The sequence below is a fragment of the Phalaenopsis equestris genome, unplaced genomic scaffold (assembly GCF_001263595.1).
Source record: "Phalaenopsis equestris unplaced genomic scaffold, ASM126359v1 Scaffold000276, whole genome shotgun sequence".
Classification (NCBI taxonomy): Eukaryota; Viridiplantae; Streptophyta; class Magnoliopsida; order Asparagales; family Orchidaceae; genus Phalaenopsis; species Phalaenopsis equestris.
In genome coordinates this window covers 842233-854262 of record NW_018164718.1, presented here as the reverse complement: position 1 = coordinate 854262, position 12030 = coordinate 842233, and the positions used below count along the sequence as shown (strand labels likewise).

Below are 12030 nucleotides of genomic sequence, written 5' to 3'. Positions count from 1 at the left end.
TCTTTGAATCACCTTTAAACAATATTATTATACTATGATTACACTATCTTCAAATAAGTGTTAAATAAAGATAAAAATCTATCTAAAGAATTTTTCAACAATGATATAAATGATCAAATAATGATCACAATTACTTGAAATACATTTTTAAATAATGAGTTTTCATCATTAATCCCAATTGATCTATGTTATATTATTATTCAATTATTTTTAAATCTTTTTTAGATTATAATTTAAGCCATAATCAAACCATCTTCGATTTATTTTCGATTATAATTAATCAATGTTTGATTCGATCATATTTAAAAATGATTTGAAAATAGTTTAATCACCAGTTCAAGTAAATTTTAGGGGCATTCACATACATGACATACTTTCTTATGCATTTACATATATGATACTTGAACTTTCACATCTACTCACATAACACTTAAAAATAGTACTATTATCATTTTTTAAAATTGAAATTCACTAGGTGTAAATCACTAAAATGTTATGTATGTAAACATAGAAGTTGAGGATGTAAATACATAAGAATTGAGTGCTAGGTTGTAAATTTCCCAAATTTTTAGTAGGTGTTTGCACAATCCTTCTTGAATTTATAAAAAGGTTCTCTAACAGTATTTTGTTTGTTTTTTTTGCTTCCATAGAGAGTGGAAAAATGGCAGGCGGTAGCGGGCAATTGAAGTTTCTTGACTGGTACCTGAAGATAGCGGCGGTGTCGGCTTTCGTAGGGGCTTCGATGGAGATTTTCATGATCCACACCGGCTTCTGTGTGAGAACTCTCCTTTCTCCCTTTCAACTTTAAACCCTAACGCTTGCTGTTTGGATCGATCGATCTTAAGGGAGGATGCTAGCGATTTCAAGTAAAAACTTGAAACGAATACATGTCAAGGAAATGAGGATAGCTAAATCTAGATTTATTAGTAATGTGATTATTGCTCATCATTCATTAGTATTGATAATTTTCTGCTGTTTGGTTTGATATTAGATAGGCTTAGGCGACAATTGCAATCCTTATGGTTAGATAATCATAGGTGAGTACACATATCCCTTGACGATATATGGGGAGATGAGGTAAATTGTAGGGCGTTTGCTGCGATTTAAAGTCAAATGATAGGAGAAAATGCGGGATTGAGTAAGGCAGGCAAGCCAAGTTTGTTAATGTAACTTAGCAAATCCAGGCAGCTACTCAGAATGTATACCTTTTCGTTGGTTCGCGCCATAATACAGTTTATTCTCGTCTAATCATATGTTCTCAAAACAAAAAAGTGAAATAAACAATACTCCGAGTTTCTTTGGAATACTAAATCTCTTTTAAAGTTTAAACTAGAGTTGCTTGTATAAATGTGTATGTGTACTTTTGGAAGGCCAATTCATGATATATATTTTTTTATTCTGTACTTGAGGATTACAACCTTAAGCTGGCCAAGACAAATTTCATATGAGTCAAATTATTTTTCTAGCATGCATTGCAGAAACCTTCACGTGGTTTCTCTTTATTGTATTTTTGTCTCTCCAAAACTTTCACCTCATACTTCTAAGAACCGGAGGCAACTTGCTTATTTCATTCTTCCTTTCGGTTCATTAAAATAAATTTCAACAAAAAATATACATTTGACTCATTTGTCATCAGTATCTCTGAAAGAGATTGTATAAACTTCATTCATAATAAATAAACAGATAACTTAGGGCTTTCCTTTAATTTATCCCCCATGACTGTTATGGCTAAACAAAAAGCTTGCATGGAATAAAATGGAAATTGTGATCTGTCAATTTAGAAGTAACAATACTTGCCCTTTGAGACTGGATGCATGCATTTTCTCTGGTGAAAGATGCTCTTATAATTTGGATTTCTGAATTCCCATCCAATGACACTTGTTTAAGCATAGTGTATTTTATTAATTGTTACAAAGTGATGCCTTGAATTCTTGAAAATTTCTATATGGACTTGATGATATTTAATACATATTTTGTCCGAAATTTAGGACAATTTCCTCTATGGAATGAAATCGTGATAGTTACAAACCACCAAATAGAAATGTTTGATATCATGTTTCTCAACACATTGTTTCTTATTTTTTTCTAATCTTAGCTCCTTTGTATCTTAGACCTTGATGTTAGAGGAGATAATGCACTCAATTGTAGCCTTTTCTTGTATCATTCATATAAAATATGTGAACCACATCGATGTGGTCTAGAAAATGTGGCAAGTGAGAAGTGCAAACTTTCTTAGTTAAATATTGGCTAAAAGCTAGACTTTTTATTCAATTTTCACATATAATATTGCACTTTTTTGAATAAAGAAGTGTTACATGATTCAATATTCAAATCTTAGATTTTGGCTAGTATTGGCTATGGCTTTTTATTCTGACTTCTTGAGGAGAAGAGATTGCGTGGGTGTTTGTGGAGGCTAAGGGGGAGAGCTTGCAGAGGGGCATTCATATAAGCCTTTAATAATGATGATGATGATGATTAGACTGCGCTTATAGCATCCAGGAAAGAAAGAGAGGGCATTATATATTTGTTGATTAAACTATATATATATGGCCTGAAAAGGTTGATCAGAAGTGGATTGCAAAATAGTGTATCACAAATCAAGCCTTATGTGGAGCTCCGTGAACATAAATAGTGAAAATTTTAGATATTGTGGCTTAGAGATGATTAAAGATACGTACAATTGGATACACTAGTGATAGAAGCTTATATTTATCTGGAAGGCCTTCATTGTCTTTCCATGCCAAGGTGAAAAAGGTTGATGATTGGTTAACAATCAAGTCATAAAACCTAAACCAAAATCTGTGAAGTGAATCTTAATTTTATGTTTTCCAGTGTCAGAACATTCTCAATAATGGTATATCTTGTCATAATTGATTATAAACAGGGAGTTGGCCATTTGTCAGTGATGAGGTGTAACTTAACACTCTTGAGATGAGATTCAAGTAAAAAGGTTGGCTAGAACATCACCCAAAAGTGATGCTCCTCAACTCAACTAATTTTGGTGAAAAAAGACAAGGATAATTTGCTATTGAGAGTTTAAATTTTTTCAATTGAAGAATACAATGCTAGTATACTCGATTTAAAAAAAATGGACCTTTTGTGTGAAACAAAATGAGAAGGGAAAAATTAAAATATTTGGGATTCATATAAACTATTGGATGTTGGGAATCTTCATGGTGAGATGGATAGTTGTTGATGTAAAGTTTAAAGACAACTTTTAAAGTAAACAAGGTTGGTGATACAATGATTGTTATTAAGTTTGTGATTGATGAGGATATTGTAATTGTTGTCAAAACCTCCATTGTGAGAATGATTTAGGGTAGATGTTAGGTTAAAATCAAGCAAATACTATACCATAATGAATTTTTATTGGATTGATCCCTTAACCCACCTTGGCCACAAGTTGAAAAATGTAGAGTTATAAATAATATCGGGTTTGCTACTCGTTGTTAGGGACTTTGTTGGGAAGAAAAAAAATCTAGCGGACACAACAAGTACAAAAAGAATTGATATGACATGTTTGCAAGGAACTAAATAGAAATAGGAGAAATCTCGGGAGGCATTGAAGAAGGTTATAAACTATTGTAAAATTGGATTGTTTAATGATAGGGATGAGATCGAAATAGCGAATAGAGATTTGAAAGATAAAATGTTTTCATGATGAATACATTTAGTGCTTCGGTGATTTCCAATAAATCAATCTTCATTCAAGATGTTATAAATGTAGTTCATGTTTATAGTCCTCACGCTGGACTATAGAATAGTTTAAAAAACCAACTTTGGAATGAGATGAATAAACCATTCTAACATGTACTTACAAAAGAGAGGATAATGATTGATGGATACTTAAATGGACATTTAAGTTATAATTGGATGTTACATGAGATGATTCATGTTTGTTGTATGACTGTGAATTGAAGGTAAAAATGCTACGAGCGAAGCTATTTAAGACTTTGAAGTAGCATGACCTTCCAATACAAAATAAATACTTTAAAAATAAGAAGAGCTCTTTTTTATTTTAAATTGGTTTCATCATATAAGAAGTTGACTCATCATTTTTTTGGAAGAAAAGAAAAATGCTTTTGCAATCATTATAAGTTTATTCCAAGAGAAAGTTTGACCACAACATAGAGTAATTACTATGATTATATCTAAATGGGAGAAATAATGGAAGTTAAAAGGTGAGAAATTATTGATATTTAAATATAGGTTATCAGGTATGGTGAATCGGATTTCTATAGATGAGATAAATAAATTTTTTTTTAGGAATTTTAGGTAGATTAAACATAGATCATATATAAGGAATTTTGGTAGAGTGACTCGGCACGAAAGGTTATTATGAAAACAAAATTTGATTTTTGAAGTGGGAAAAACTGAATCCTACTTTGACTTAAGAAAATTATTAGTCATACAAAGAGGCTACTAACCAAAGAAAAAAATACTATATTTTATAATTTATATAAATTACCGACATTGTTAAAATGAAGATATATAAAATAATTAAGATTAAAAAAGTATTGATCAAGTTAGATGCATTAAATTAATGATAATAGGTTAGTTTACATACATATGATAAAAAAGTATTGATCAATTTAGATGCATTAAATTAATGATAATAGGTTAGTTTAAAAAATAAGAGGGAAGGACTACAATAAAAAACTATTAAAAAGTAATTTTATGTAAGAAATATTTGCAAAATGGAATATTAAACAAAAAAATGAGGTGTATTATAGATTAATATTGTTTGAGAAAAGTAAAATGGAGATAGTTATGTAGAATATGCATAAGTTTAAAGTTTTGGATTTATACGAGATATCTATTGAGATTTTTATAGCTATGTGTAAGCATGGAGTTGTTTGGTTAACAAATTTTTTAAATCAAACTTTGAAGACTAAAAAAATGTTAATGTTTGGAGAAGAAGCATATAAGTACTCTAATTTGAGAACAAAGATGTTTAGTTATGATAATTATAGGATAATTAAATATATGAGTCGTCCAAAGAAGTTATGGAGAGAGTAATGGAATATATTCAAAATAATTATGTTAGAATCACAAATTAATTTGGTTTTATGCTAAAATTATTTTATGTAGATGTAAATTTTGTGTTAAGGCCATCAATGAAAAAAGTATTTAGAGTTCAAACACATACTCCATGTGTTTTTTCTTGACCTTTAGGATGCATATGATCGAATATCATGAGCATTTCTTTGGTCATTGAGTTTATAATGCTGGAGATAATGAGATTGATTTAATAGGTTCCTATGGAGAATAACGAGAGGGGGCCACCTATATACTGTTCATTGTGTATTAAATTAGGTATATGGCCTAAAAACATTGATGATGAGTTGATTTACAGTATTTATCATTAATTAAGTCTTATTAATGAATCCAGAACATAAAAAACAACATAGAGATGGTAAAAATGAGAATTGGACATACTTACCATGGCGCTGTGATTGACGGAATATGAAACCTAATGAATTCATTTTAAAAAACTTTGGATAAGTTTTACGAATGGTTGTCAACCTAATGAAAAATATGAACATTTATCGTCTAAGCTCTGGAATAATAACATAAGTTTTGAACACATTTACATATTCTCAACATCAATTTACAAAAAATCAGGTATAAGAAAACAGTTTTTCGAAGTAAAATAATTTATAGTTCAACTTTTACAATATCCACATGTCATTCCTACTATCAATCTTTCCAATATTCCAATAACTTACAACAATCGTTACACTTAAAAGGAAAATTTTATAAGACGGTGGTGAGACCTGCAATGCTCTATGGCGCCAAATGTTGGCCTCTAAAAGAGAAGCATAATACTAAGTTAAGTGTTGTCAGGATGAGAATGATCAGGTGGATGAGTGGCTTTACAATTAGAGACAAAATGCGAAATGATATATCCGTGATAGGGTTGTTGTAGCTCCTTTGACGGATAAAATTAGAGAAAGTCGTCTTAGATGGTTTGGTCACATTAAGAGTCAACCATCCGATGATTTGATTTATCCGATCAGGAGAGTAGATGTTTTAGATTCGACTTATGTTAAGAAAGGCAGAGGTAGACCTAGGAAGACTTGGGCTTATTGTATAAAAAAATGATCTTAATTTATTAGAAATAAATGAAAATATGACACTAAATAGGTCACAATGGAGAAAAATGATTCATGTAGCCGACCCCACGTAGTGGGATTGAGGCTTTGTTGTTGTTGTTGTTGTGCACTTAAATACTAAGGTAATGACCATGTTTCATATTGGCTTATTTTAAAAAGGTTTCAAATTGGTCTCTCATTTTACTGTCTGTCTATTTGTTGGTCTCTACCATAATAGCTTCCTTAATTTTTCTTTTAAAACCATTTATATGGCCTCAGACATGATATTTTCTTTCCATTCTTCAATGAGAAATTTATTAATCTATGTTTTACTCGAGTTTCTCAAGTTGTAATCTGTTGAGGTATAGTTTTTTCACCATAGTGGGGCAACAATAGAGCCATTATGTTAAGGACCGACATATACGTGAACTGTGACTTAAAAGACCTAAATGTAGTGTTTTTAAGGCGTGGACCAACATGAAACATGATCTATACCTCAGGGATTTGAGTTTCTCTTATCCTTTACAAAAGATTATATCACGAATCTAACCTTAAGAATAATGCTGTGAACATAAACATTGAAAACGTTTGACATAGCAGCGGATTTGTGATATTAGGATATATACTTGTTATGAAACTTTTGGTTGTCCAAAACAGATCATTGTTTCTATAAGTCACTATCAAAAAGGTTTTTGGTTGATATTAATTGGCAATCAATCACAAAACCTGAACTAAAATCCAAGAAAAGAATCTTAATTTGATGTTTGCTAGATGACATTTATGATTATAATACATAGGAAGTAACATAGATGTTACCCTTAAGTGATGTAGCCAGATTTAACTTGATTCTAATGAGGTTTAGTAAAAAGTTGATTAGAACATTATCAACTAGTGGTGCACCACACTGTAACTAGTTGTGGTAAAAAAAGGCGGAAGGTAAATTTTTCATTTGGAATTTATTGATTTTGAATAGAAAATTGTAATTTTATTGTGCATGGTTAGAAAAGTATAAATATTGCATGTTTCATGTAGCTTAAAGGAAATGGGGGAAAAAAATCTTGATATTAGTAATTTATTGGATGTTATTAGGAAGGAAGTATGGATTGTAGTGAATAAATAGCAAATGATAAATTTTTTAAGCTAATTAATGTTTTAATTATTGATGTGGATATTATAATATGATAACTTCTTGTTAGTCCAAAGCTTGGATGACAAAGGCTTAAGGTTGATGCTAGATTTGATAATCAATCTTAAAGTTGATGCCAACATTTATGAAATGTATTTAATTTTGATTTTTCTTGTGCTAGAAAACCTAAAATTTTGTAGAATAAAAACATCTTTACCTTTTTTGAAGTATGTAAAGAGTTTGCTAGAACGTCACAACTACACCCAATTGTTGTGAAAGGTAGGTATGACCTTGCTAAGGCTTCATTAGCAAGTGTTATGCACAATTTAACTTAGTTGCGGTCATAATAAGTGAAGTTTGATCAAGTTTTTATTAGATCTACATGAATTTTGGATGGGAATATAAATGAATTGTTTGACACAATTATCAGTTGAAGAATTGGCATTGCTTATTTGTGAGGAATTATTGGGAAGGTGAGAAATGTATGGATGATTGTGATGGTTTTATGCTTTTGTGTAATGGAAGGGGTTAAAAAATGGAATGTAATAGAAATAACAAAGGATAGATATTTAAAAAATAGAACATTTTGGAGGTGAATAAGGTCATTGCTTGGGTGGTTGCTATTGCGTTAATTAATAACAAACATATTGTAAGTATTGCTCATTATTATAGTTCTCAAATTGTATAACTATTGAAGATGCTTGATTGGGCATATGAGTTCTAGCAGGATGTGTTATGAGAGAATATAAGAAATGCTCCTAGGGAAGTTATACAAAACTTATTAGCATATTACCTTGTAACAGGGAAGTTATTCCATAGAGATGGCAATGGACAATGAATTTTCTCTTATTAACTCTTATTCAAATTTTAGTCTAATTATCAATCGAATGTCTTAATTTGTATGAGTCCAATCAGATAGTTAAATATATAGACTTTATTTTCTTGTTGGCGGGCATCAAATTGCCTATAATATAACTTGATGACCAAGCAATGGAGTAAAAATTATTTCAAAAATAACATCTACATTCAAACAATATATTAAACAATTTAAAAATTGTGCCAGTATTTTATAGCAAAATGCAATAAAGTAAATAATTGGATGTTTATTATTAGTTTATGTTTTTAGGTACTTTACTCTTATGACCATGTAATTTTGTATTTTTACGTATAGTTATATTTTAGCCTTTATTTTATATATTTTATATTAAATATTTATATGGAAAATAAAATATGTTTTTAGATATATGTAAAATATTTATCTATGTTCAGTTATTCAGTTTCGAAGAGGCTAATACCAAATCCTATTGGATTAACTTAATGGATAATGCTTACAGTTTTAAACTTATATAACTATTCTATTAATAAAAAAATAACATACCCAATGACCATAATATAATGTAATAGTTATGCCTGCGTATCTTATAAATATGAAGAAGATGACCAGGAGCGATAATTCTTGTAGGATCAGACAATGGAACATACAAGGTAAGAAGTTGATATTATAAGATGAGTTATTAATAAATGTGAAATGGAATTCTGACAAGAGGGAGTTGAAGAGTAGGAGAGGAAGCGAACAAGCGGGAACATGATAGGGTATTTTTGTGTTATAAAATGACACAAATGAATGGGATGAGAGAACGACATAGAGAATAGAGAAGGAGCAATAAGAGTCAAGCAATACTCTTATTGAAGTGTTGAGATCGTGTGAAGGAAAGGAGGAGCCTGCAGTTTGGTTTGGGAGGTGTCGTTGAGCAAGTTAAGGCAACTACGTTGTGCTCGCATGTGGAGGAAAGAGGAAAGCCGTATGCGAGTTGTATTGCGTCAAGCTGTGATCAAAGGAGGAAAGGACTCTAAGAGGAAGAGCACCGCAGTTTTATAGAGAGGAAGGAGCTCTCGTTGGAACTGGAGCCCATGTGCGGTGTCGCTGTAGAGCAGAGAAGTGACGAGGAAGGGTTTGCGTGCGCGAAGGGGGGAGATCGAATCGTGAGCTAAGGGTTTTATAATATTCGTTTATGAGTTATTTTATTTTATTAATTATTAATTGTTAGCTTTAATTAAATCAAGATTCAAGTTAAAGAAGTTTCAGATTAAGATCGAGAATAAGAAAGGTTGGGTCTTTATTTCCAAAAATATTATGTATAAAATTAATAATATTTAATATTAATGTAATGATTAAATTTAAAGTTTAGTTATTGAAATCTTTATTAAAATAATACAATTTATTAAATTTGTATACATGTAATAATATAAATTGTAATGATAATAATAGTATAAAAGATTTAATCAAAATATGAAAAGAAATTTTACATTACTTATTTAAATTATAAATGACATTAATTGAATATTTAATAAAAATATAAATCATAGATGTTGAGTAAATTATAGTTGTGATAGTCAAATTAAAGTAACATGAATACTTAAATAAACGTTTCTAATCAACAATTAAAATAACATAATTAACTAAAAAGTTGATATACTATGATTAATGACATGCTTAAAATTTTATTTTTTATTATATTATTGCTAGCTATCTATTAGAGACAAGATTAAACGTCTTTGAAGATTTAATACAAGTCGTATGATTTTGAGATGAGTATTCATATTCTTATGCTGTAATATTATTTTGTTTCTTCTTGATCAAATGCACTTGGTGTTGCTATTATAATTATAGAACTACATCTCTATAATTTATATTTCTATCGAGTTTTGTTCATATTGTTGGACATGTATACTCGATATTGTTTAAATTATCATAAATCTTGATTCGTGTACAAGTATATTGACAGCTATATAAATGAAATTGAAAATATCATTATTAGATAATTTTTATTATAGTGTTTTGCTATGATAGAGTAACTGTTTTATGATTATAGCGGGGGAATCTTAAGATACACGTGCATGTAAATAGAAAAAAGGTATTGATATTAAAGTATCATAACTAGTATAATTTTTAGACGGTACTCTTGTAACGGTTGTGCAAACATAGAATGATATTGATATGCTAGTGATATAATAAAACACATTGAATGACATGAAATATCGTAAGTGACCATATTCGTAAACTATGCAATATTTTATACTAATTTATTAAAAACTTAACTGACATACATATTATTTTCTTTTTTCTTGTATTATTGTAGTTTATGAGTGTGACTATTCATTGTATTTGGTTAACTCACTGTTGTTTTAAACTAAATTTTCAGGTGTAATTAATTGATTAAAATACGAGCAATAGAAAAGAAAATATTTATAGAGGACACAAACAACTTGTAATGAGGTAAATTTAATTGCACTGCTTTAATTTAATTTCTTTAGTGACATTTTTATTTGTTAAATTTTTGTTATTGAAAATGAATATAGAAAACTTAATTCTCTTTGTTCGATCATTTGTATCCATCTTGGGTCGGGTCGTGATAAAAATGGTATCTGAGACAAAATTTATATTAATTAATTTAATTTTGATGAAATAGTCAATAAGTCAATTTTATCAAAATATTAATGATAATAAAATTTAAAAAAATTAGGTTAAAGATACAGACATAGAGGAACGCTCGAAATTATGGAAGAAGGAAGTCCGATATAAATGATGAAGTGCATTCTACTATAAATGTGAGCACGAATGTTCTAACCCAGATGATGGTGACTATGACAACTAATTCAGAGATCTAGATCGCAGCTTACCGAAAGTGATATAGTTGTCGTGGATAAGTATTTGAAGATATTCCAAGATTTATGTTCATCATTGTTTAAGGGAACTAAAGATTCAATTGAATCAGAGAATTGATTGATGCGGATTAAGAAGATGTTAAATCGTATGACCAATCTAGATGAAATAAGAATGTCATTAACAATATTTGTGTTGGATGAAAAAGCTAAAAGGTGGTAGTATGAGCAGTTTCAGGACAGGCTAGGGACCTATCCAACATGATGGTATGTTGGGAATAATTTATGGAGTTATTCAGAGAATAATTTGCAACAATATTTGCTCGAAGCCAAATGCAGGACAAATTTATCAGATTGGTTTAGAGAGAAAAAACTCATGCAGTACGGAGCATAGTTCACTGCACTGCCAAAGTATGTGTCACAGTTGATACTACATAAGAAATGTAAAGTCTCGATTTAGTTACTCGGGAAGAGGAAAGGAAGAGATAGAAGGGAAAATGAAGAGTCGAACAAAAGGGAGAGGAAGTGAGGAGTCAGGAAATTAAAATAAGGGGTCTGGAACGCAAGGGATGAATTCACTCTATAAATCGTCTTAGTGGACTTACCCATAGCGCTGAGCGACTTTGGTGAGGAGGGGGGATTGAGTGGCTAGGGCGGAGGCGAGTGTGGTATCTTGAGTGTGCTTGCAAAGCAGAGTAGTGAGAAGATCGCAAGCCTTGTTCTCTACACGCGTACGATATTGTTGACAAGGTAGGCTTGCTCATCAGAGATTGGGTGAGTTGTTCAAATTCGAGTGTGGGAGAGACACGAGTATCTCGTGAGAAGGAAGAGCTGACAGAGACGAATGCGTCGATGTTGAGGTCATGCGGGATTGAGCCAAACGTGGATGAGGAAGAAGGTGGTGGTGACGTCGAGGGTTTGCGGCGCTTTCTATCCGCGACTGAAGGAATCGAGGAAGACATTATAGCTCTATAAGGGGAGCACTTGTGCGAGGAAGGAGTGGCTCTATCGAGAGGAAGGAGGCAATCCTCGCGTGTGCTGTTGGCGTGCGAAGGAGAATGAGGTTGCGCATCGCATGCAGAGGAGCCCGAGTTAAATTAAAGTTAACTTTAATTAAAGTATTTAATATGAATTTTTATATATATA

At 30.8% G+C, this 12030-nt stretch overlaps 1 protein-coding gene across 1 annotated transcript in view; it reads left to right on the top strand.

The window, feature by feature from the left end:
• The first annotated feature begins 621 nt into the window (after positions 1 to 621).
• The window catches only part of LOC110024788, a 17577-nt gene continuing 6168 nt past the window's right edge, over positions 622 to 12030 (top strand). Inside the window, exon 1 of the mRNA XM_020724945.1 lies at positions 622 to 773. Coding sequence (XP_020580604.1) covers positions 662 to 773 — 112 coding nt within the window. The 5' untranslated portion in view covers positions 622 to 661. The remainder of the gene's footprint in view (positions 774 to 12030) is intronic.